This window comes from Peromyscus californicus, unplaced genomic scaffold, assembly GCF_007827085.1.
Source record: "Peromyscus californicus insignis strain IS unplaced genomic scaffold, ASM782708v3 Scaffold_8__1_contigs__length_139910024, whole genome shotgun sequence".
Taxonomy (NCBI): Eukaryota; Metazoa; Chordata; class Mammalia; order Rodentia; family Cricetidae; genus Peromyscus; species Peromyscus californicus.
In genome coordinates, this window is record NW_026294606.1 from 103,924,221 (window position 1) to 103,951,700 (window position 27,480).

Below are 27,480 nucleotides of genomic sequence, written 5' to 3' on the forward strand. Positions count from 1 at the left end.
TCATATTAATTAAAATCATGGTAGCAAGAAGGCTCATCACTGTCTTAATAGGCAAGCTAAAATCAAACTCTGCTGAATGGCAAGAGTATTCTTTTAATCTATTTATCAAGTTTAATAATTCCCAATTTCAGGTTTTATAACTTGTTTTCTTAAAAACTTAAATTGGCTGCACGTGGTGGGAAACACCTGTAATCCAAGCACTGAGAGGCTGAGGCAGAAGGACTGAAAGTCTGAAACAGGGAGAAGGAAAAGGAGTAGCAGCTGCAACAGCATGACTCTATACCTTATTATGTGACTCTAGGCAAGTCACTAAAAGTCCATATGCCTCCATTTCCTCATCTCTAAAGTGGGATAATTGCTATTTAACATCTCAGGGTTATACAAATTCTGTGAGTCCACTGATCCACGAGGATGCAGTAGCTAGCAACAGCTCTAATCCCAGCACTCCAAAGCATGGGACAGGAAGACCAAAAGTTCAAGCTATGAGACCCTGCCTCAAAAAAAGAAAGAAGGCTGGGAGAAGATGGCTCAGTGATTAACTAAGAGCACTGGCTGTTCTTCCAGAGAACCCGGGTTCAATTCCCAGCAACAATATGGTGGCTCACAACCATCTGTAACTCCAGTTCCAGGGGATACAACTCCCTCTTCTGGCTGCCTTGTGCACTACATACATGCAGGCAAAACACCCATCCACATAAAATAAGACAAACATCTCAAAAAAAACCCGCAGGCCTTTATTTAATTCCAGCACTTGGGAGGCAGAGCCAGGCAGACTTCTGTGAGTTCGAGGCCAGCCTGGGCTACAGAGCAAGATCCAGGGCAGGTACCAAAACTACACAGAGAAACCCTATCTTGAAAAACAACAACAAAAAAAAAAAGAAAAGAAAAAAAAGAAAGAAAAAGAAAAAAGAAACACATACACACACACACACACACACACACACAAAAAAAAAAAAAAAAAAAAAAAAAAAAACCCACAACCCAACAACCCAAAAAACAATTAAAAAGAGAAATGAATGAACATGAACGAATTCAGTGGCTGGGGAAATGACTCTGTGGGGCAAGTGCTTTCTATGTGAGCATGAAGACCTAAGTTCATTCAGAGCCCTAGCACCCATATAAAAAGTTACCTGTGCCTGTAATCCCAGCACCAGAGAGGCACAAACAGAAGGATCCTTGGGGGCTTGCTGGTCAGTCAGTCTAGCCAAATTAGTTAATTCCAGGCTCAGTGAGAAACTTCAACAGAAAGGCAGGGATAGACTGAGGAACCTCTGGGCTCTACACGGAGGTACACACATGCATACACACATACATGCACACACAAAAAAATAATTCAGTGAATCATGGGGCCTATAAGGTAGCTCAGCGGGTAAAGTAAAGGCACTTGCCAACAAGCCTGTCAACTTGAGTATGATCCCCAGGACCACATGGTGGAAAGCAAGAACTGATTCCTGAAAACTGTCGTCAGACCTCCACATGTGTACTATGGCACATGTTTTTAAAGAATTCAGTGGCAAGCTCTTGACATACAGCCCTCTGCAGAGATTTATGTTCAACAATTTTTCCCACTGTGTGTGCGCATGTAAAATTTCACATCCTGTAGCCAGGAACTCACTAGCTTTGTTTCCATCTCTGCACCCCTCCTGCCTCACCCAACCTCACCTGCTGGGACTGCAATTTTGACACATATTACAAGATACTGATACACCAGAAGCATTAGTCTCCTAATATACTTCATCTTGCAAAGATGGCAAAGGAAAATCAAGAGAACAAAGAAATGAACTAGAATATACTCTTCTTAGAATAAAACAGAGTATTTAAAAAATTAACACAAAGCCATATATTGATGGCACACGCCTTTATGCCCAGCACTCAGGAGGCAGAGGCAGGCGGATCTCTCTGAGTTCCAGGCCAGACTGATCTACAGAGTGAGTTCCAAGACACTTAGGGCTGTTATACAGAGAAACTCTGTCTCGAAAAACCCAAAACAAAGCAAAACAAACAAACAAAAAACACTTCTACACAACTTAAATCCAGCACTTGGGAGACAGAAGATGTGAGTTTGAGGCCAGCTTGGTCTACACATTGAGTTCCAGCACAGCCAGGGCTACATAGTTAAATTCTGTCTCCAAAAGAACAAAAAGCACAACAAAACAAAACATCCCTTCTAAAAATGTCTCTCTTCTTCAGACTGTAGTTTAAAAAACATCTTCACACTAATACACACACACTTGTGCGATTCTTATAGGTACAATGTAAGAGAACCTTTTATATGCTCTAAATTATATTGTTAAAACAATATAGCTGGTGCTAAAGTTAAAAAACTAACTTTTAGGGGATTGGAAAGATGGCTCAGAAAATCACTGGCTGCTCTTCCAGAGGACCCAAGTTTGATTCCTAGCACATACATGACAGTTCGCAACCATCTGTAACTCCAGTCTCTGGAGATCCAACGCTCTTTTCTGGTCTCTGTGAGCAGAAGGCACACACATGCTACACAGACATACAGGCAGGCAAAACACCCATACACATAAAAATAATCAAACAACAACAAAAAATAAACAAGAAAGAAAATCCTTAACATTTATAAAATATATCCTTAAATAATTAACACATTTCCCCTGTCTTTCTCCTACCTGATAATCTCTCTAATTACGATACTCCCTGCTAGGGCTATATAGCTCAGAACATTTGTCTCTCACTCTTGACCCAGGTTAAATCCCCAGTACTATTGTGCATTGTGGCACACCCTTTAATTTCAGCACTCAAATCAGAAGCAGGCAGAACTAAGTTTCAGGCCAGTCTGGTCTAAATACGGAGATGTTCCAGAACAACGAAGAGCTACATAGTAAGACTTGTCCCAAAAAACAAAAATAAATAAAAAAAAAATCCCCAGTACTGTCCAATAATAAAATAATTAATAAAGCCCAACACTATAACTAGACACTTTAATACACATTAGTTAACTAAGGAGATACCTACATTTTATAGAAGGAATAATAAAGTTTAGAATAGTGAAATCACTTGCCCCAGGTCACAGAGCTGAAGAAGTTGCTAAACTGGTATTTAAACCTAAGCTCAATTACAACACTCACTTCCCCCATTGTATCTACAGGACTACCTACCTCTAAGAGAGGAAAAAGCTATATTCAAGACATAACAGAAATATCCAAGGCCCTTTTCAAAGAGATCATAAATACTTGTTACTGGATACATATATTTATTTCACAGTGGCACGTGGCTTTGGGTAAGGAGTACTGACGACAACACAGAAAGGATTGTTTCTGCTGCTGTTGACCTTCCCCCCCGCCCAAGTCTCTTACTTTCAGTTTGTTTCCCATTTCTAAATAATGGAGAAATAATTAATATCGTTGCTATCTAAAACAAGACTCTAAAATTCAAAGATGCTAAGTGTAAAGTCTTAAAAAAAAAAAAAGAAAAGAAAAAAGGTTTTTAAAGTAAAGTAATTGTCATCTGTTTAAGGTACATATCCTATTAACTTTTTCCAGAACATTCTATGGGCTTTTTTTTCCAAGCATAGTTTAATTATCTTGATTACTTAGCTTTTTTCATCCTTAGATATGATATAGAAATCACATCGATAATTGGTAAATAAATTATATAACATTTTGTGCCAGGTGGTGGTGGCGCACGCCTTTAATCCCAGCACTCGGGAGGCAGAGCCAGGAGGATCTCTATGAGTTCAAGGCCAGCCTGGTCTACAGAGATCCAGGACGGGCTCCAAAACTACACAGAGAAATCCTGTCTCAAAAAACAAAAACAAACAAAAAAATTACATATCATTTTGAAATGCACAATATCCAAAAGTTTTCAATTTGGAACTTTCAAACTAAGTATGTGTTTGGTGTCACTGCTGTATTTATTAATTTATCATCTTTATGTTTGAACCTTTTCAAATTCAGTTTGTGTTAAAAGAAAAATTAACTGACATTCTAAAGTAGAACACCCAACACATAATTTTAAATGATTATGAGGGATTTCCCCAAGGCCTCTCAAAGCAGATACAATGGCCTACAAGCACTTCAAGTCCAACAACGAAATCCACTGAAACATTTAGCTGCTCTAAAAGAAGGATCAGGCTCCTTAGCAAAAAAACTACATTGTGTGAGTCTGCAAAGTTTCCCACTTTTCCATTTCAACTCCATCTCAGAGAAAGCCTTTGCATCCTGACACAACATGCTGTAAAAACGGCATTTTGCTGACCTTCCAATAGTCCAGCTCTATGAAAATTCTGTGATGGGTGTAACTTCAGAGAATCTGAAAAACACAAAAAGCATTAAGTACTTTTTATGCTGAATGAGAAAAAAAATGCCAAGGATAGCATACATCTCTTATATAACTATTATGTATTTTTAAGAGCTTAAGCCCATATTAGTTTAGTTTATTTCCTGCAAAAGGAAGGTTGGGTTGCTTCTACACTGGTCTCTAAGCTAAACTTAGATTTTGATAAAGCATTTGTTTCATGGAAAATTATCTGACGATTACTGCCCAAATGGTGTTACTGTCTTGACTATTTTTAGCATCCAATTGTACCTCAGCCCTATTCTAAGGAACACTTCTTGATCTTTTCTTTTCCTTCTGACACTTCAAACTACAATATTTCTAAGCTATTTCAGGTAATATCTGAGAACCATCCTACAGGATAGTGTCTGCCAACTAAAGTCATCAGAGCAACAGACAATGGCCTAACAGTTACTAAGTAGGGCTCTGTGTACAAACTCAATAGTCTTTAAAGTCAGCAGCACCTTCCAGGGTAAACCACATCCCTCTGATTCAATTAAACAATATGAATGCACTAATGTCAAGTTTAAGTCCCCTCCTGTCCCCTACCCCCAAGAAGTGAAATTATCCAGTGGATTTGTAAAACTAAAAACAGAAAAAATGCTGGATTTCTCGGGAAAAGGGTTCACCGTGGTATATGTTTTAAAATATAAATGAATCGTTAAGAACTTTTGCCCCCTCCCACTGGTATTAAGTGGTGATGAGTGCAAATGTGGGTATTTTGGGTTTAATACCCGTTGCAAAGGGAACCTGTTCTGACACATTCTTGTGGTGTCCAGTGTAGGAATTTAACCCCAGCAGAGATCACCTCAAGTGTTAATGTTTTAGATGCTGGGAATCCCCTGAAGGCCTTGGCCAAAAAAATAGTTTTAAATGAGAAGCTCTGTTCATTGCCTCCTCTCTGCAAGAAGCCCTTGAACAGCCAAGAAGAGAAATTTCTCAAAGGGCAAGACTGTGCCCGAGCCTGGTACTCCAGGGAGAGGAACACAAGTAATCCAGAGAGGGCATCCCTATCTTTGTAAAAGAAGTAATTAGAATGCCACGGAGATGAAGAGAGAGAAAAAAAGCAAATTCGGGCCTTTTCCAGGCAAGAAGATGACGAGGAAAGGAAGAACGCCTGGTCGAGGGGGGCCGTCCCGACATGGGGAGGGAGTGGACTAGGCCGGAGCGAGGGGGGGGGGGGGGGAGGATAGGAGGACCGCGCACAAACAAGCCGAAAGAGGGAGGAAAAAATGGTGACCCTGGGCTCGGAAGCCGCTTGGGGCCACGCAGCCCGGCGTGGGGCAACTTTGCCGGGGAGGAGAGTCCGGCAGACAGGAGCCCCGGCGTCCCGACCCCCTGGCGGCCCCAGCACGGGGACCAGTGGGGTGATTCCCGAGCCGGGGGAGGACTGGGCCGGCGGCCCGCCCAGGCTGGCGGAGCCGGGAGCGGCCGGCCGCCGTCAGGTTGCGAACCTCGGGGGGCCCCGCAGGGGACTCGGGGGGTGGGGGGAGCGCACAACCAGAGTCCCCGGGCGCCCCGCGCCGCGCCGGGGAGGGGCCGCCCCTCTGCAGCTCCGAAATCACCCCCGGCCCGCCCGCCGGGGCGCCCCACGGCCGGCCCGGGACCCTGGAGAGGGCCAGGCCAGGCTGCGCCGGGGTTCCGACGGGGACCCCCCGGGACTCCGCGCGCCCGCGCTCCCCGCCCCCACGCCCCACCCCCCCCACCCCCCCATCTGACTCACCTCGCGAGTACAGGGACTTGGGCGATTCCAGGTCTAGGTCCGCGCTGAGCAAGGAGATGAAGTCCGAGGGCATCGCAGCTCGACCCAGCCCGGCCCGAGGGCAGCGGGAGGGGGGGAGCGGCGGTGGCGGCGGCACCTCCTCTCCGGGACCGCGGGCACCGAACCGGGGGCGGCGAGGCGAGGGCGGCCGCCGCTGCCTCCTCCTCCTCCTCCTCCTCCTCCTCCTCGAGGGCAGTCACTTCCCACCCGGCCGAGCGACGAGAAGGGCGGCGTGGTGGAGAGCGGCTCTGCGGAGTAGAGACCTGACTCCCGGTGAGTCCAGAGAGAAGACGGTTTCGGGCGGCGAAAAGGGAGAGGGAGAGCCAAAGGGTCCGTTTCGGGCTTCTCCTCAGCGCACACTGACGGCCGCCGCCACCGCCGCCGCCGCTGACAGGAATCTGAGCCCCGCCCCCTCGTGGGGCACTGCGCACGCGCGGAGGGGGGGGGGGGACGCCGGCAGCCCGGAAGAGCCGAGAGGCCGCCGGAGGGCGGGCGGGCGCGCCGCGGAACAGCATCAACAAGGGCCTCGCTTCCTGCCGTCGCTCCCGCGGCGGCTGCTGATCCCGGGCTGGGAAAGGGCCCCGCCAGCAGGCAGGGAGGGAGGGAGGGAGGGAGGAGGGAGGCGGCCTGGCTTCTGGGGCCCCCGAGAAGGGAAGAGATTTTTGCCACGACCTGGTGGCGGCGAGCCTGAGGCGGCCGGCCCTGCCCCGTGGTGTACGCAGGAGGACACCGACCCTGGGGAACCTCGATGTCTGCAAGCAGGGGAAAGACCTCCAGCGACTTGCCGCGACCCAGGCCGGCAGGCTTGAGCTCGCACGGGGGAATGGAGTTCCATGGCTTGGACAGCAACCCAGCCCTTCGGGGTTTTTCATAGCAGTTTCTGCAGTGAGCTGGCCAAAGGACTATAAGACTCATTTTTAATTAAGAAAGGGCAGATCGTACTCTAACCACCACCACCACCCCAGATTATCGAGTTTTTGGAGGGTTTTTTCGTTTGCTTATGGATTTTTTGTTCTTGTTCATGTTGATTTTTTTTTTTTTTTTTTTGGCCCTCCCTGGCCTGGAGGAGCTCACTATGTAGATCAGGCTGGCCTCAGACTCACAGAGCTGTGCTTGCCTCTGCCAGGCATACGCCACCATGTCCAGCTATTCGTTATTTTCATTAAAATAATTCCCCCAGGTTACCCACACCATATTTATAGCGACTGCATTTATTTATTTAGATACATGGTATTGCTATGTAGGTCTAGGTGGCCTGGAGCTCACTATGTAGATTTAGACTGGCCTCAAATTGAGGGCAATCCTCCTGATTCGGCCTTCCGAATGCTTGTATCACCGGAGAGTACCACGACCCCCGGCTTTGATCTTTTTAATTTTATTTATAATGATGTCTCTGATAGCGAGCGCCCAAATGTATTCGAGAGTGGAAAATAAAAGACAGTTTGAAAATTGGATCCTGTGAGTCCACCTGGCTGTGAGAGAGAGAGAGAAGCAAACCTCAAAGCCCGTTTTTCCAAACAGGCTTTCACTTCATTGTTCATTCAAGTGAGGATGGAGGATAAACATGTAAATGAGGGGGTTTGGCTAGTCTGTTCATGGGGGCTAAAAGTTTCCGTTGCAAAAACAAATCCTCACCTACACCACAGACTGTTTCCTGACTCTAACAGACATCTGGGAAATTTTTAATCAAGTTATTAAAATATCAAATGGAGCACAGGGTGCACATCGTGGGAACTAGTTTTTAATTTTGTGTGGAGTATTGATGCCAGCAGCCACATGGGCAAGGTTTTTGAGGTATTCAAGATGGTTCAGTTTGTGTCTCTGTGTCTACAAAGCTAGTCACAAATCCTAAAACCCTGCCGATTTTAAATGTGTAAATCCTTAACAAAGCTTTGCCCGCTGTGAATTCGGCCACTTCATCAGGCCTTGGAATGCTGCTGGTATGGGGGAGACTCTCCAAGCAAAGGAGGCCCCAGAGCAGGTATCTCTGGAGTGGGCCCTTTACAGAGCGTCACCTACAGACCTCGGATTTCCATTTGTGTCATCAGAAACTGCCTATCCTTTCATCTCAGCATCTGATAGAGGTTGCCCAATTTTCTTCAGTGAATTCTTAGTGATAATTAATCAACCCTGTGAGCATTTTCCTCTGTCAGAGGGAAGAAAGAGTTTCAGAGCCACCCCGAGATACAGCAGAGCAAACAGGAAACTACCCTCAAACTTCTATGGCCACTGCCCTCTGTTGTAACAAGTCCCAAGGGAAGTCCCTTGTAACTTCTGAGAGCACCACTCATTTGATAAGAAGATTCAGACCTCCTATTGCCCAACAGGCTGAGGCCAGTTGAAATCCTATAGCTTTGAGTTGGAGTAAAGCATTGGTTGGTGGCCTAGCCCTTCCATTAGTCACTACATAATATATGAAGAGGAAATTGCAATGCACCAGGCCGAGCTGCAGTACTGAGAAAGCGGGGTGAATCACTGAGCGCATATTCCTTTCGCCAAACCTATGAGACTGAAACACACTTAGGGTATAGGAAATCCCCTTTCTGGCCCTAATTAACAAGTCAAGAAGTGCCCAGGCCTCTTCCCTTTCTTCAGCTCTTCTCTGTCCTTTATTGGCTTTTTTCCATTGTGCTCCCTAGTTTATCAAATTTCCTCTGATTAGAGAAAAGCAAAATGAAGAGGGATACCCAAAATGTGACTTGGCTTTGACAGTTAAGTCTCTAGACTGGGATTCCACAGGTCCAGGACCCACCACCCCAGCAGGCCCTGCACTTAATAGTGTGTGTGTGTGTGTGTGTGTGTGTGTGTGTGTGTGTGTGTGTGTATGTGTATACATATATGTAATTTTTGAGACAGCATCTCTCTGTAGCCTAGGTGGGCGGGCTATTCAGTATGCAGATCAGGTTGTTCTCAAACATCCAATGATCCTCCTGTCTTAGCCTCCAAGTGCTGAGATTATAAGCATGAGCCACCATGAACAGCAAGCATTCGTTATAACTAAATGAATGCAGATACATTCTTAAAAAAAAAAAACTATTTCAATTGAATTTTTTTTTTAATTTTTTGAAACAGGGTTTCTCTGTGTGTAGTTCTGGCTGTCCTGGAACTTGTTCTGTAGCCCAGGCTGGCCTTGAACTCATAGAGATCTGCCTGCCTCTGCCTCCCGAATGCAGGGATTGAAGGTGTGTGCCACCACTGCCTGGCTCAATTGAATTTTTTTTTTTTTTAATGCCAAATGCCATTTATTGAAGGAGGGAGGAGGTCTTAAATACAGGCTTACAGCACAATGGGAGAACCCCGGAGGGCAGAAGTTCGCTGCCGATGTTTTACAATCTTGTATCTAAGCTGTTAACTCCCATTATGGAGGATACACAGATAATCAATTGAATTTTTAAAATGTATTTATTATTACTGTATGTGTATGTGCATGTATGTGGGCAAGTGTGCCATGATGCATGTTTTGAGTCAGAGGACAACTTCGTGAAGTGAGTTCTCTCTTTCCACCTTTATGGAGTTCTGAGGATCATTGAGCATCTTACCAGCCTGAAAAACTACTTAGTAGGAAAATTTTTGTGTTGATGCTTTGTAGCAACATAGAAACCTAGATTCAGGCTGGAGCAAGAGGATCAGTACAAACCTGGGGTTCTATTTGGACTACAGTTTGAGACCTTCTCTCAAACAACAACAAAAGCAAAAAACAAAAAAACCCCTAGAATTTCATTTTATTCTTTTCTTTTTTTTTTTTTTTTTTTTTTTTGGTTTTTCGAGACAGGGTTTCTCTGTGTAGCTTTGCGCCTTTCCTGGGACTCACTTGGTAGCCCAGGCTGGCCTCGAACTCACAGAGATCCGCCGGCCTCTGCCTCCCGAGTGCTGGGATTAAAGGCGTGCGCCACCACCGCCCGGCTTTTTTTTGGTTTTTCAAGACAGGGTTTCTCTGTAGCTTTGCGCCTTTCCTGGATCTCACTCTGTAGACCAGGCTGGCCTCGAACTCACAAAGATCCACCAGCCTCTGCCTCCCGAGTGCTGGGATTAAAGGCATGCGCCACCACCGCCCGGCTCATTTTATTCTTTTCAACTTCAGTGATTTAATTCAAATGAGCCAATAGCGGTGACTCATGCCTGAATCTTAACACTGAGGAATGCTTAGCAAGAATATTGACAAGTTCTGGACGGACATGGTGACACACGCCATTAATTCCACTTGGGAGGGAGAGGCAGGAGGATCTCAAGGCTAGCCTGGTCTACAAAGCAAGTTCCAGGACAGACAGGACTCTGTTACACAGAGAAACCCTGTCTCAGAAAAAAAAAAAAAAAAGAATATTGACAAGTTTTCAAAGCTGACTTGGGCTATGTAGTGAGTTTAAGGCCAGCTTGACTACGTAGAGAGACTCTGTCTCAAAAACTCAAAAACAAAACAACTAAACAAAAGACAAAAGACTACCGTAGCTCAGGAAAGTGTTTGCCTAGAATGGACTAGAATGGACGAAGCCCTAGTTTCAATTGTCCTGTATACACTGTGATGACGATGTGCACTTGTGCACCTACGATCCGAGTAGAGGCAAGAAGAACAGAAGTTGAAGATCTCCTTGGTTATATACCCAATATGACCCTAGCCTACGTTACAGGATACCCTGCTTCAAAAAAAGTAAGTAAATAAATAGTGAACTGTAGCGGGGATACATGCCTGTGACCCCAACATTCAAGAGGTTGAAGAAGGGGAATCAGAAGTACATGGGATCCTGTATCAAAAAGAAGAAAACAAAAAACCAGGTAGATGTGGAAGTGTGTGCTGTCATCCCAGTGCTTGGGAGATAAGCAGAAGTTCAAGACCATCCCGAGCCACATGAAACCTTATTTCAAAACAACAAAATCAAAAGCAGCTGGGTGTGATGGTATATGCCTTTGATCCCTATACATGAGAGGCAAGACAGGCAGATCTCTGTGAGTTCCAGGCCAGCCGAGGCTACATAGTGAGACCTCATCTCAAAAACAAAAAAAAAATTTGATCATTGTATCCTTCGTAAATTATATTTCTCATGGTATTTCCCTGTGTGTTCACTAATGTCTCGGTTGCGTTCCCTTTTATCTGGAATTCATGTAATGATCTATTTTAGACATAACCCACAACCTGTACTTCTTCATAAAATAGTGAAGACAAACAAGAACAACAAAAATTAAATCATTTAAACATCTAATACTTGGAAATTGCTGCTTCTTGTCAAAAATCACAATGGGTTCATTGAACAAAATGTACAGATATGGTAGTATGTGTAATTCTTTTATATTACTTCCCAGTCGTATATCATATTCCCTAGTCATTTGATAATTTCACACCCAGATTCAACTACAAGATTGCACAGATTGCATAAGAGAGTGGCAGTTTTTAGATCAGCAGTGCATTCTTTAACCCCTCCTGGACCTGCTTAGGCACTTTTGTGAACTGTGCAGCTGGATCTACTGTAAATGAAAGAGGTTCAAATATCAACCACTGAAAAGAAATTAAATAAACTCATACAGAACAGAGGAATGTGTTGTCACAAGATCTACAGAATCATTGCCCTTGTAATACAATTAAGGCTGTTAAAATGATTTTAGTCACACATATATTGTAAGGAACCTGCTAAACAAATGCAAAACCTGAAAGGAAATTTTCCAGAGCAATTTAGGTAATAAAACAAAGAAAGTTTGGACTACAGATTATTTTTGCCCCACCTTGGGTGCGCTCCTTTATAATAATAAAAGAGAGTTGATAGTGGTGGGAAATAAATGACCTCATTGTGCTGAAATTCTAATTAAATTATATTTGGTTATATTTATATATCAGTGTCCACACTGAAAGCATGTTCTAGCAAATATTCCTGAAGGCAAAATTAGACTGTATACTATTTGCATCAGATATAGACTATTCCTTTTTCTTCCAAAGTGCCTACATCTTATGATAACCAGACACTTAATTCTATAAAATACTTCTGTATGTTGTTATGAGATTGTCCCAGTCACTTTAGATCTGAAGTCTTACAATCATCAGTCAAGTCTGTCAAGGTTTTGCAGGGATGTCCAGCCTTTTGACATTGGGACACAAGGTTGTCATCTATGACATTAACGTTCAGAGGTAGGAAATAGATGACTGAGTGAGTAAAATGCTTGTTGTGACAAGCATGTGGACTTGAGTTCAGATCCTCACCACCCTCACTGAAGACTGGACGCTATGATGAGTAACCCAAGTGCTGAGTGGCAGAGACAGAAAGATCTGCAGAACACACTGCCCAACCAGTCTAGCAAGAAGGGTGAGCTCTAACATCAAGGAGAGACCCTGTCTCAAAAAAATAAGGTGGAGGGCAGCACAAGTCTCCAAATGTCAATCTCTGGCCTACACACACACACACACACACACACACACCCTGGTGAGCAAGTGTATCCAAAAGCAAATGTAAGCACACCTTGTCATACTGTTATGTCCACCAAAGGCAAAAGACCACCATGGAGACTGAATCCCGTTTGTAAAAGCAAACAGCCTTTATTTTCAAGCTCAGAGCTTAGACTCTCCATCTGTCTGACACAGCAGTGAGAGTAGAGAGCCCAGAGCCCAGGCAGGGTGGGGTTTTTATTATAGCAAAGGTTGGGGTAAAGGGATTTCCAGGGTTCAAGACCCTGATTGACTGACATTTGTCTAGGGGTATAGGGAATGTTTGGAATGTCAGGTATTTCCTCTTAGATACAGGCCCACTGGGTGGGGTCAGCTTCTGGCTTTTCCTGGGTCCAGGTGTTGCTTGCCAGAAGCTGTGTCTGGGCCTCTAAGCCTGTCATGGCAGCCGTGTGGTCAATCGGTTTTGGGTCCCCCACACACACACAACATACCATACACACATAAACATAAATATCATAATAATAATAAAATTTGCTAGATGTGGTGGCACAAGTCTTTATTCCCAGCATTCAAGAGGCAGATGGTCTCTGTGAGTTTAAGGCTAGCCTGTTCTGCATAGGGAGTCCTAACCAAGCCAAGGCTATATACAGTGAGACCCTGTGTATATAACAAATAAACAAAAAATAGTAATAATTTTTAAAAGTTCACACTTGAAACCTATGTGCTTTAGTTACAAAAAAAAGCAAAAAATATTTTATAGTGTTTTAAGTAATTTTATAATTGTGTTAGTTGTCTTCACAGCTGTCTTTGCTCATGATGCCCTGTGACCTTGGGTAAGACTTGCCTGGAAGGGAGAGAAATTGTGATTCTGGAGATCCATTCAATCAGCTTGACTCTGAAAGACAAGTGAGCAGTAAGAAAAAAGTCAAATGCTCAAGAAATACAAAAGAGGGATTAGGAGGGAGAAATTTTAATAAGAAAACAGAAACTCATGGGCTCATTAAACTAAGAAAGGAAATAATGTCTTTAAATTCTCCCAACTCTAGGCCAGTCAAACATATGCAGATTGCAAGCAAGTTCTTCTCCCTAGTGGCTTTGAAAAAGGCCTTTTCCATCTTTAGTTACTTATCAAATCTAGCTAGTACCCTCCTCTCAGCAGGGACATTAGTGTGACCAAGCTTATGAACTGGTAGAGGATTTACAATTCCCCATTACTCTAGCTCTTCATACCATGAGTTTTACCCAGAGGTCCACTGGTTTAAGGCATTTGTCAGCTCTCTAAACTGGTATGTAAAATTTTGCAAGCCTGGGACAAACAGCTAACTGAGGTGCCTATTTAACAAATCAAAGCAGACCTTGCCACCAGGTTCTCCCAGCATCCCTCAGTCCCTACCTGGTACAGGGTATGGCTGGCATACCCTGCCCCCTACCCTGAAAACTCCAGCCCAGGGGCTGGCTGCTCTTACCTCAGCGGTTCTTCCCTATATAATCCAGCCATTTTGGCTACACCGGTCCTTTTTACCCTTTGCCCTCCGGGCCTCTTGATCTCCTGGTCTCCTATCTCTCCCTTCCCCGCTCTCAATAGCCGGGTTCAGGTTTCTGTTCCTTCTGGACTCTCTCAGATGTCTCTGCCTCTGGCTATGCTCTCCCTTTTATCTCCAGTACACCTCGTTCTCCGCCATACCTAAGAGCAGTCATGTCTCCTTTTATTTCTTTTTTTTTTTTTCCTTTTCATTCAGTACCTACATGTATCCTACCCTTGGGAAACAAAGGTTAAAAGTTTAGCCTTAATAAGTTTTCTGCAAGAAAGATATATAATCCAGAAAATATGAAAAAAAAAATCCTCTACCTGAAGCAAATCCGTTCTCTCTGTTCCACAAATGGATGTCAGGGCCACGCTAGGAGGGGTGGGAGATAACAAAGATCTAAGATATGAACTCAGCCGTGTCATTTACCCTGCAAACAAACCCGTGCACTGTGATAAGTACTAGGCAAGAAATCCTGAGTGGCATCTACAATAAACGGTCTATTTGCTTTTCTGTCCACTTGATAGAGGGATAAAGAAAGGAATGCCGCCGTCTCCACACACCACATTCTTTCTTCTCCCACTCTTCAGTGCAACAGCAGCTTCCTAAGGTTGAAAGAAGCTAGATATGTGCAGGGCGAAGTCCCAGCACACTCATGTTGATAATGTCATGCACCAGAGCTATGATGTCTTGATGCAAATATTCCAAGAAATACCTGAGCTTCACTGGACTTTGTCAGTGGATGGTCAAAAAAACAACAAGTGTCTTTTTTTCCCCAGCTTTACCGAGGATTATGGCTAGATGCTCAGGTTAAGGATGCAATGATAAAATAGTTGAATTGGTCATCCACAACTAAGCCCCAACTTAAGGGCTAAGTTGAAGTTACTGGATAAACTAGGCTGACTTTAGAAATAACATATTCTGCCAGAGAGGCATTTGTTTCAGCTGAATAAAAAATTTAGAAAACGGCCGGGCGGTGGAGGCACATGCCTTTAATCCCAGCACTCGGGAGGCAGAGGCAGGCGGATCTCTGTGAGTTCGAGGCCAGCCTGGTCTCCAAAGAGAGTACCAGGAAAGGCGCAAAGCTACACAGAGAAACCCTGTCTCGAAAAACCAAAAAAAAAAAAAAAAAATTTAGAAAACTGGGACTGCCCCAAGCATGGGAAGAGATTCACAAGAGATCTGTAAATAGTCTTAAATTTTCATTATAAAACATGAAACTTGGAATATTTATTTATTCATTCACTTTCTCCACCTATAAAAATTCCCTTTGAACTCAAAGTCCAGCTAGGGTAAAATGGCCTATGTAAATTCATCTTGAACACTTCAACATTTTAAAACATTTTATTTGTTTGTTTGCTTTGGTTTGTTTAAGACAGGATGTCTCTATATAACCCTGGCTGTCCTGGAACTCATTATAGAGATCAGGCTGGCCTCAAACTTAACAGAGCTCCACCTGCCTCTGCCTCCCAAATACTAGGATTAAGGACATGTGCCACCACACTCAGCCATTTTATTTATTTATATGTGTGTGTGTGTGTGTGTGTGTGTGTGTGTGTGTGTGTGTGTGTTCGCCCCCACATGCTTGCACATGCCCACATGCTCTGGCACAAGAGAACAACTTTGTAGTCAATTCTTCCTTTGACCTTCATATGGCTTCTGCAGATTGAACTCAAGCAGTCAGGCTTGTGTGGCAAGCACCTTTGCTACACACACACACACACACACACACACACACACACCTTTTTTTTTTTTTTTTTTTTTTGAGAAAAAGTCTTATTATTAGCCCAGGCTGGCCTCAAACTTGACAAAATCCTCTCTCTCGACTCAGCCTCCAAAATGCTGGAATTACAGGTGTGAGCTACCAGGTCTGGCTTCCAAGAATGTTAATTATTCTGTCTGATGGATTTCTGCAACACTGTGCTCAAATTGCTAGCATAGCAGCATGCATACATACACCCTTCAGATGGGGAGAATAGATAAAACATGGGTCTGGAGGGTAGAGGGGCTTAGTGGAAGACTTACGAGTTCCACTTAGTGGAAGTGCCTAGCATATCCGAAGCCCTGGGATCAACTCAGCACCAAAAATAAATACATAAATACATACATACATACATACATACATACATACATAAATACGTAAATAAATAAATAAATAAATAACAGGCAATCCTTTCCTTAAATAGCTTATAATTGATGGTGAGCATGTGGTTTCAGAACCCAGAGAGAATGAAATAAGTCCTCTAGTAGCCATCTGTTGACATTTTGGTCAGAGTTTAATATTGGGGCCGGGGGATATAGCTCAATTGGTAGAGTGCTGGCCCAGTTTCCACAGAACCCTAGGCTCTCTCCACAGCAACCCAGAACTGGATAAAGTGGTCAGGCCTGAAAGCCCATCCGAAGTTCGGGGTCCTCCATGATGAGTTGGTTGAACTTGAGACCGGCCTGCCAGCCTATGATATATGAGAACCCTGTTTGGGGGGGGGGGGGGGGGGGGGAGAAAGAATTTCTATTGGGTAAGAGATTTCCAGCTGGAAGAAGGCAAGTGAGAGAAAAATGCTGAGGAGAAGGCCTTGAACACAATGCCAAGGACTTTGTTCCTTATCCTAGAAGCACTACTCACTGGGAAGCCTGAAGGTTTTTCAAGAGGACAATGGCTGACCACAGTCACTTTTTTTTTTTTGAGACAGCGTTTCTCTATGTAGCCATGGCTGTCCTGGAACTCACTCTGTAGACCAGGCTGGCCTCGAACTCACAGAGATCCACTTGGCTCTGCCTCCGGAGTGCTGGGATCAAAGGTGTGCGCCACCACCGCCCCGCCCCAATTACATTTTTAAAAAGTAATAGGGGTAACAGTGTGAGGAAAGACCCAGTAGTTTCAGGCTTGAAATGAGCCAATGGCGTCCTAGAGGAGAGAGGGGAAAAATGAGAACAGGAAATTCTGTATACAAGACGTTATAGAAGCCGGGCGGTGGTGGCGCACGCCTTTAATCCCAGCACTCGGGAGGCAGAGCCAGGCGGATCTCTGTGAGTTCGAGGCCAGCCTGGGCTACCAAGTGAGTTCCAGGAAAAGGCGCAAAGCTACACAGAGAAACCCTGTCTCGAAAAACCAAAAAAAAAAAAAAAAGACGTTATAGACGCAGCATTGGAAGAAAAATCAATAGTACCTGGCAACGTGCTGAGCGTGAGGGAGAGAGGAAAGTCTGATAAACTAAAGGTTCTCTTCGATGGACTCCATTAGCTTCAACTACACCCCCTCATCCCCCAAAAAAGCAGAGGAGCAAACAACAGGGAAGGTGAATCATTCAAGAGACTTTCTACTGTTATCTGGGATGATAAAGACCAAACAGAAAATTAGTGATCTTGGACCTTCTCCTCACTAGTAGGAAATCCAAGTAAACCTCACTCAGGAAAAGAATAAGTTGATAAGAAAGAATATATGCCGACATGCATACCCAGTGTTCACCCCAGGCCTGCTCAAGCATTAATGTTTAAGCCATTCCACGCCCGTTTTTCTTAATAACTGAATGGGGAAGAAGTTCAGGAATTCCAAAGACCAATAATTCTTATGAAAAGTGGGGGTGGGGACAGTAGGAGGAAAGCAGGGTTACGGTGGCTTCAGAGAGGATCGATAAGCGTGCCAACCCCTGGGGGAAGACTTAGGTAATAATGAACCCAGGGTTGGCTCTGGAAGCCTGGACCAAGGTGCAGTGCATATAGAAAAAAGGTATAAAATCAGCGGAGAAACTCTGACCTTAGCCCTGAGCAGCTGAAATAAAGTCATATGAAATGAACAGACCATCTATATGAGCTGTGTCTCTATTAACACTGTTTTTTGTTTTGAGACAGAATCTTGTGTAGCACAGGCTGGCCTCAAGTTCACTATGTAGCCAAGGATGACCTTGAATAGATCTTCCTGCCTTTACCTCCCAAGTCCTTGAATGACAGGCACCCAGTTTATGTGGGTGTTCTGAACCCACAGCCTTGTAGATGCTAAGTAAACACTCTACCAGCTGAATGAACTACACTACCAGCCAGACAGCTTTTTTATACAGAGGGATATGAAAAAGAAAGAATTCTGAGGGGAACGATTAGGCTTACTGTATGTGAAGCCTGGAGTCAATCTCAGACCAAAGGAAAAAAGAAAGGGAGAAAAAGTAAAACAGACCCATGGAGACAGTTACACCTGTAAGCCCCCTCTAGAACAGTGTCTCAACCTTCCTAACACTGAAACACTTAGATCCAGTTCCTCATGTTGTGGTGACCCTAACCATACAATTATTTTTGTCACTACTTCATAACTGTAGTTGTGCTACTGTTATGAATGGTAATGTAAATATCTGTGTTTTTCAATGGTCTTATAGGGTCATTCGACCTCCAAGGGGGTCATGACCTATAGGTTGAGAATTGGCACTCTAGAAGGAAGAGAAAGATGTAACCTGCATCTTTTTTCAAAAGCAGGTCAACCCTAAATCCCAAAACAGTCTTGGCTTTCGGTGTTGGGACCACCTTTATTCAGTTTTAGTTCCTTCTAGGCAGATTTTTTTTCTGTTACATTCATGTTTCAGAAACTAAAGCTTACTGTTTTAATTTTTTTAGATGTTCTAGAACACATAATCATTTATAGGACCCAAAGAAACACAAGACCATCCCACACTGGCTGGGACTAACATGGTTGGCCAACGTGACCCATACTAACTTTGCTTCAGGGTAATGGCAAACCATATATATCATTAACCTTGCAAATTTGTCTGTTCCCATCATGCACCTGACACCATGCCACATCAGGTAAGCCCCATATAAAAAGAGAAAGGAGGATTAAACTTTGTTCCAGGAAAATCCCAACCACTTCTGGAATTTCCCTCTTTTTCTATACCTTAACTCATGGGTCATCCCCTCTCTGTTACAGTATGCTATAAAACTGAGGTGCCCAGCATGCACAACACAGCTCTTCCTAGAGGACCCTGTGCTTACCCATGGAGTAGGAACTTTTGTTTTCATAGGGTTTTTATTTTCAGGGAAAGGTTGAGACAGGCTCTCCTGTAGTCCTGGCTAGCCTCCTGAGGTAGTCAAGCATAACCTGAACTGTTGATCTTTCTGCCTCTACTTCCTAAGAGCTGAGGGTACAGGTATGTTCACCATGATGGGTCAGAAAAATCTTAACTCCATACAGTCTGCCCTTAGGTTTATGGAACTTGATCGTGTCAGTCTCTCCTCTATGAAATAAGCAGGTTAGATTATTGGGCAGGGACTATGTTTGGCTGTTAATGACAAACACCAGTGGCTCATAGGTTTGTCTTTTTCTTGTCCAAGTCTGGAATCAGGTTATCTGAGGCTGGTCTCACAGCCCCATCACCATCAGAGACATAGGTGTTCTCCTGTCCAACCATTAGAAACTGCCTTCTTTTCACAAGAAGATAGCTCTTGCCTCTAGGCCCTGCCATCTGCAGTCTAGACAAGAGGAAGCAGGAAGGACAATGGACAAATGGGACGGCTCTACACGGTGGCCTCAACTTAGGTATCTTTGGCCAGGATTGAGTCCTTCCATTTAAAAAGGGATGGTTGGGTGTGTGTGGGTTGTATCTGAAGCTCTAAACAAAACCGGAAGTTAGTTGGCAAGGAAATGGGGAGAATAGGTGTTGGATAGATGGTTATAATATCAGCCAAAGGTTGCATAATAATAAAGGCACCTTCCTTTATTTTCTCTCTCTCTCTCTCTCTCTCTCTCTCTCTCTCTCTCTCTCTCTCTCTCTCTCTCTCTCTGTCTCTCTGAGTTGAACCAAGGTCATGCAGATATTAGGCAAGTGCTCTACCATTAAACTACACCTCCTAACTCCCCAACAGGCTTCCTCAAACTCACAGAGATCTAACTTTCGGTCCCCCTCACCCTCACTATTGGGATCAATCGTGTACACCACCCTGCCTGGCTTAAAATCTTTTTTGTCCTTTCATGTGTATGTGTGTGTGATATACATGCATGTGTATATGCATGTTTGCATATGTGTAGGCTCACATGTGTGTGTTTGCAGATGCAGGTGCACATACTTATGGTGGCCCAACACTGACATCTGGAATCTTCCTTGATGGCTCTTCCCCCTTGTTCTTTCAATTAAATCCAGAGCCTACAAACATGACTACTTTCACTAACTAGCTCGCTGGAGGGAGAGGAAAGGGTAAGAGAGGATCTCTGTTTCCACCTTCCTAGACTGCAATTACAGGCAAGCTGCCCTGTGCACCTGGTCTTTATGTAGGTTCTGGGGATTTGAACTCTGGTCCTCTTGCTTTCGATGCAGGTTATTTTAACTGCTGAGCCATCACCCCAACCTCTTTCTGAAATTAAAAAAAAAATGTATGTGTGTGGGTATTTGGCTTGAGTGCATATTTCTATGTGTCACATGTGTGCTTGGTGGTGCCCTTAGAAGCTATAAGATGACATCAGAGCTCCTGGAACTGGAGTTATAGAAAAGGCTGCAAGGCACTCTGGAAGAGCAGCTCTGCTCTAACACTCAGACATCTCTCCAGGCACCCTCCCCCCTTTCTTTTATTTGTTTGTTTGTTTATTTATTTATTGTGCATTGGTGTTTTGCCTGGATGTATGTCTGTGTGAGGATGCCAGATCCCCTGGAACTGGAGTTACAGACAGTTGTGAGCTGCCATGTGGGTGCTGGGAATTGAACAATTTAACCAGGGTCCTCTGGAAGGGCAGCCAGTGCTCTTAACTGCTGAGCCATCTCTCCAGCCCTATTTCTTTCTTTTTGAGACAAGATCTCTCTATGTAGTTCTGGCTATATCGGAGCTTACTATGTAGACCAGGCTGGCCCCGAACTGACAGAGATCCTCTTGCTTGTGTCTCCGTAGTGCTGGGATTAAAAGAGTGCCATCATGCCTGTCTCCTTTCTATTCTTAATAAAAAAAATTTATTTTATTTTATGTGTATAAGTGTTGCTTACATGTATATATGTGTACCATGTGCATGCCTGGTACCCTTGGAGGTTAGATGAGAGGATCAGATCCCTTGGAACTGGAGTTACAGATAGTTGTGAGTCACTCACCATGTGAGTACTATGATTGGATCCCAGGGCCTCTAGAAGAACAAGTGCACTTAACCACTAAGCCATCTCTCCAGCCCCTAAATTTTTTATCATTATTTTATGTGTATGGTTGTTTTGCCTACATGTTATGTCTCCTTTCATTCTTTCTTTTTCTTTTTTAAAAAATAATTTATTATTTTTATTTTATGTGTATTGGTGTTTGTCTGCATGTATGTCTGTGTGAACCTGTCAGATCTCCTGGAACTAGAGTTATATACTGACAGTTGTGAACTGCAGAGAATTGAACTCAGGTCCTCTGGAAAAGCAGCCAGTGCTCTTAACCACTGAGCTATTTCTCCAACTCCTTTTTCTTTTCTTTTTTTTTTGGTTTTCTTTTTATTTTAATTTTCCGGAGCTGAGGACCGAACCCAGGGCCTTGTGCTTGCTAGGCAAGCGCTCTACCACTGAGCTAAACCCCCAACCCCAATCTTTTTTGGTTTTTCAAGACAGGGTTTCTCTGTGTAACAGTCCTGGCTGTCCTGTAATTCACTTGGTAGCCCAGGTTGGCCCCAAACTCACAGAGATCCGCCTGCTTCTGCCTCCCAAGCGCTGGGATTAAAGGCGTGCGCCACCACCGCCCGGCCTCCCTTTTCTGTTTTAAAGATTACTACGTTTTCATTTGTTTTGTGTGTGACCGAGTCTGTGCGGATGAGTGACATCAGAGGACAATTTTGTGGTAGTCAGTTTTCTCCATTCACCACATGGGTCTCGAACTCATGTTGTCAGGTTTGACTGCGGCACCATTACCTCGCTAAACCATCTTCCCGGCCACGGGCTCCTTTCTTAAATTTTAAAGTTCCAATCTTCAGGAAGTTTATTCCTATCAACCCCAGACATTCTGGTTCCTTCTCTGAGTGAACTAAGCTGCTTGGCTTCTGAGGTGATTTCATATCCTTGTTTCATCTCTCCTGACTGAGCTGTAAATTGTCAAGAGCAGAGCCGGACACCGCACGCACAGTGCTGGATTTGTAATGAGCAATCGATAACGTGTGAATAATGAATGAATGAATGATTGAAATCCGAGTTTCTGTTTCTTCCCTCCCCTCAGAGCCCTGTCTTCATGTGTGTGTGTTAACAGACTGCCCTCGGAGTCAGTTCCAAGGCAATTTGTGTCCTAGGTAGCTGACTGCAGAAAACCTGTTCTTTTCCACCTTCAAATCCTCTCCACCATTACACTTTGCACACTGCCCAGCTGAGTCCACCCTGGCCGCTTCCTTTCCCATGTTAGTGGATTAAAAAAGTCTTACGGTCAGGAAGTTCTTCTATGTCTAAATTAAATTCTGGACACAACCGTTTTCTCTTCCTTGCTCCCTCAGTTGACAGAGTGCAGCAGGGAACATGTTTACCAATGCTTTAGGAAAGTAGGAGGGAGGCTTGGTGGGAAGAGGAGGTTCAGAGGGAGTGGAAGGGGGGATCAGAGAGAGGAATGGGGGTGACCATATTTATTATATATGTGTATGAAATTGTTAAATAATAAATTCTTTTTTTTTTTGTTTTGTTTTTTCGAGACAGGGTTTCTCTGTGTAGCTTTGCGCCTTTCCTGGAACTCACTTGGTAGCCCAGGCTGGCCTCGAACTCACAGAGATCTGCCTGGCTCTGCCTCCCGAGTGCTGGGATTAAAGGCGTGTGCCACCACCGCCCGGCTAAAATAATAAATTCTTAAGAATTGAAAAGTGAAGGGTAGCTAGGCAGGGTGTTTTAACCCCAGCACTTAGGAGGCAGAGGCAGGCAGACTGCAGTTAGATAAAAGTCAGCCTGTCTACTTAGTGAGTTCCAGGTCAGCCAAGGTACACAGAGAAGCTCTGTCTCAAAAACAAACAAACAAGCAAACAAACCACGACAACAAAAACACCCACCTTTAACAATACCACTGCAATGAACATCCTTGCAGCTAAATTTGACTTTTTTTTTTTTGGTTTTTCAAGACAGGGTTTCTCTGTGTAGCTTTGCACCTTTCCTGGAACTCACTTGGTAGCCCAGACTGGCCTCGAACTCACAGAGATCCGCCTGGCTCTGCCTCCCGAGTGCTGGGATTAAAGGCGCGTGCCACCACCGCCCGGCTAAATTTGACTTTTAAAAGTCACTGCCTTGGTGGATCTCTGTGAGTTTGAGGCCAGCCTGGTTTACATAGTGAGTTCCAGGACAGCCAGAGCTACACAGTGAGACCCTGTCTCAAAAACCAAACAAATAGAAAAAGTCACTGCTGTTGCAATATATATATACACTCCCTTTATATACGCTCCTCAGTAAGATTTACTTTGATGACTAATACATACATCAGATGAAATAGAAAAACTAGAGAGCTGGGCCCAGTGGCATAAACCTGTGATCCCAGCTACTCAAGATGATGAGGCAGGAGACTGGAAATTCAAGGCCAGCCTGGGTGTCTTAGTTGGGGTTCTATTGCTGTGAAGGGACAACATGACTGCAGCAACTTTTACAAAGGAAATCATTTAATTGGGGTGGCTCCATTACAGTTCAGAGGTTCAGTCCATTTTCATCATGGTGGGACCTGGTGGCATGCAGGTAGACGTGGTACTGGAGAAGGAGCCTGGAGTTCTACATCTGGATCTACAGGCAGCAGGAAGAGACTGAGACACACTGGCTAGGTTTGAGCACTTGAGACCTCAAAGCTAGTGACACACTTCTCCACCATGCCTACTCCAACAAGGCCACACCTCCTAATAGTCCATACCCTATGGCCTTTGGGGGGCCATATTTATTTAAACCACCACACTGGGCAACTTAGGACATCCATATCTCAAAACAAAATTCAAAAGAGGACTTGGGATACAGCTCAGTTCGTAGTGTTTGCCTGGCATGTACAAAGCTTGATCCCCGAAACCATATACCCAAGTATGGTGGCCCAGGCTTGTAATCCCAGCATTGTGAGGTGAAGGCAGGAGGATCATTAGTTCAAGGCTATTCTCCCACACATAGTGAATCTGAGGCCAGCCTGGGATACATGAGACCTTAGTAATAATAGTAATAGTGATGATGATGATGACGACGATGATGATGATGATTAGGACATAGGCCAATGGTAGAGCACTTACCCAGCCTGTATGGGGCCATGGGTTCAATCCCAGTACCACACACATACACAAAGGAGATGGGAATGCCAGGCTTAATCTTAATGTTACTTGCCTGTAATCCTAGCAATCAAAAGGCAGAGGCAAGAGAGTCTGTACAAGTTTGAAGTCAGTCTGATCTACAAGACAAGTTCTAGGCCATTCAGGGCCACACAGGGAGACCCAAGCTCAGTAAGACAGCACATGCCGTGGCAGGAAGGGAAGCAAGGTCACAAGAGCACTTTGCCACTGTTGGGACCTAAAATGCATTAGGCTCGCAGGTTCCAAGGCTTACTCAGCAGAACTCAGCGTTAAAACTGTGTTTCCAGAGCATAGCACGCCACCTGGACATTGGAGCTCTCTACAGAACGCTGCAGGAACGCTGATGTCAAAACGTAAAAATCACAGGACATAGAACGCCATGCTAACTTAGATGCGATCCTACCTCTCAGCGACTGGCACAGCCCAGCACGGGATGTCCAAGAGGATGTCAGCAGAACACAGTTCATCAGCAAGAAAGTCTGACCCGTCAAGTACTGTTTGGTTTGAAACTGCTACCAGAGCGAAGCCAGCAAGTAGGGTCCACAATGAGACCCCATCTCACAAAGCAAAACCAGCAGCCCCGAGCGCAAGTGGAAAAGGTGAAGCATCTGTGTCTCTCCCTTTCTCTCTCCCTCCCTCCCTCCCTCCCGGCCTCTCTCTCCCCTCTCTCAGGACTGAGGACCAACCTCCGCCCTTGTCCTCAAACTTTGGAAGTATGTTACCACTCAGCTACATCCCCTGAGTTACTCCTCCCAACCCAAAGTCACTCAATCGCTCTGAAATTCAACCCCCTCCTCTGAGATGTGGTTTTGATAAGAGCACTTTCTGTCTTAAGAAGGAAAAATGAGCTACATTGTGAGGAAACACTTGGTAAAGTGTACCGCCGTGACACAGAGGTTCCCAGGAGTTACTGCTACCGTTGATGAAGTATTGAAAATCCCAGCCTTTCCTCACACCCACATTATCACAAAGATTGGAAAGCACAGCTGCAATCCTAAATAGAAGAATTTAACGATGTGGAGGCTGGGAGTGTGGCTCAGATGGTAGAGTGCTTGCCTGGCATGCAGAAGGCCCTGGGTTCAATCCCTAGCTTACATAAAATCAGGCGTGATTTAAATAATAATGCTAGTACTTGGCGGTGGTATAGGCAAAGCCATCCCGCACTACATGGTGGCTTCGAGGGCAGCCTTGGATGCGTGGGACCCTGTCTCAAAACATACACACATATAGACATGAATGCATGCATCTATTCATACAGACATCAGACATATGTACATTTTATAATAAAAATAACTTTATGATTCAAAGGCCAGGTGTGGTGGTATACACCTGTTTCTCCAGCACTCAGAAGGAAGAAACAGAACCGGTGTAAGTTTAAGGTCAGCCTTATCTGCACAGGTGACAAGTCTAGGCCAGTGAAAGCTTCTGGCCACAGTTCTCAACATATGGACTGCAACGGAGTCGAAGGACCCTTTCACAGGGGTGGCCTAAGACCACCAGAAAACACAGATATTTGCATTACGGTTCATAAGAGTAGCAACATTACAGTTATGAAACAGCAATGAAAATAACTTTATGGTTGGAGGTCACCACAGCGTGAGGAACTGTGTTCAAGGGCACAGCATAGAAGGTTGAGAACCCCTGCTTTATCGGGAGACCCTTGTGCTAGCAATGTAAAACCAAACTGAACAGAACAGAATTTAGTGATCTGAGAGCATTTAAAAAAACAAACAACAAAAAACCTACCATCAAATAGCAATCCTATAGAAACAAAGGCTTGGGGTTGGGGATTTAGCTCAGTGGTAGAGTGCTTACCCAGCAAGCGCAAGGCCCTGGGTTCGGTCCTCAGCTCCTTAGGGGGAAGAAAAAAGATAAAATAACAAAAAAGAAACAAAGGCTTGAATTATTCTAGAAGATTGTTCTAGGATTGAGGTGAGAGGAAACAGATTCTGTGTTATACAGTATCTTTTCATACGTGGAGACTTGGTGTGGACTGCGTGACGGCCATTGCTGCTTGACGAAGTTCCAGCATTTCAACTTTGCCAGTCACAATTCTCCAGTCACAATTCTCCAGCATCCTTTTACTTTCTTTCTTTTTTTTCTTTTCCCTTCAGTTTTGTTTTTGTTTTTTCAAGACACTGGATGTCCTGGAACTCGCTTTGTAGCCCAGGCTGGCCTAGAACTCACAGAGATTCACCTGCCTCTGCTTCCTGAGTGCTGGGATTAAAGGCGTGCGCCACCACCGCCTGGCTTACTTTCATTGTTAACAATTCTCACTGTTACGTCTTTCCCTTTGGGAAATTTTGTGTGGGTTTTTGGTGAAGGATGAAATGTGTACAATGGTAGCCTCTCTAAACAAAATAACTCTTTGGAAAAAACCCCCGCCACTGTGGAACCATATAGTGTGATAACTCTGCCTACTCCCACACAAGTTAACACCAAGCTGCTAGAAAATTTAGGGAAGTAACACATATTTGATAGTCAAGATTTACAAATTTCTAAGGTCTACTGAGGTTCACAGTGGTATTTGTCTAGTTTCGTCTTTGCTCACTTTAAGCTTTAGCTATTTGGATAAACTGAGTCATATAAGAAACTGCAATATTCTATAATGGAATGTCTGACACCCCCAAGAAAGTCCTTTTCCCAAGGTCAGGCCTTCAGACAAGTCCCCATTTCCTCAGGGGCTTGAAGAATGTTCCTGCTTGCTAAAAAGAGAGACAAATTCTTGTCTCTGGCAAGAAGAACTTGTGGACCTTCCATTAACCTATGAATGGTGCCCATTGTCAAGGTCAATGCTAGATTCCTCAACCCTGACCTCAAGCCACCCCAGCTCACACGCCTCCTTTCTCCCATTTACTCCTATGTGCAGCTGTAGAGTTTAAAAGGTGTATTCTTTTTCCAATAAATTGGCTGGCAGATCTGAGACTGAGACTTGAACCCCTGCTGAAGCAGGTCTCTGGCAGAGATTTAAAGTGTCCTGAACTTTAAAAATAAGTCAGGTTGGATTTTTTTTGGCCCTCTCCCCCCTCCCCAAAGGACAGTATCTCACTATGTAGCCTTGGCTGGCCTAGAACTCATCATGTAGACCAGACCGACCTCGAACTCACAGAGATCCACCTACCTCTGCCTCCCAACTGCTGGGATTAAAGGTGAGCACCACCACTGCTAAACCCCAAATATGAAAATTTTCAAAAATGCAAAAAACTGTGTTACATTATCATCGTAAGTGCAAATGGATATATGAACAAAATTTCAACAACTGTCAGGAGGTAGGAGTGGGAAGGTCAAGAGTTCAAGGCCAGCCTGGGCTGTACAGTGA

The 27,480-nt window shown here is 44.4% G+C and overlaps 1 protein-coding gene across 4 annotated transcripts in view; it reads right to left on the reverse strand.

Annotated features, from left to right (window-relative positions):
- Positions 1–6,510, reverse strand: part of Nfat5 (nuclear factor of activated T cells 5) — a 92,363-nt gene extending 85,853 nt beyond the window's left edge. Inside the window, exons 1-2 of one of the 4 annotated variants that reach the window (XM_052729696.1) lie at positions 6,026–6,510; positions 4,225–4,278 (exon numbers count right to left, since the gene is read on the reverse strand). In XM_052729696.1, coding sequence (XP_052585656.1) covers positions 4,225–4,278; positions 6,026–6,098 — 127 coding nt within the window. In that variant the 5' untranslated portion in view covers positions 6,099–6,510. The remainder of the gene's footprint in view (positions 1–4,224; positions 4,279–6,025) is intronic. The other 3 variants (XM_052729695.1, XM_052729698.1, XM_052729697.1) reach the window with 3 other exon arrangements.
- Positions 6,511–27,480: the final 20,970 nt, after the last annotated feature.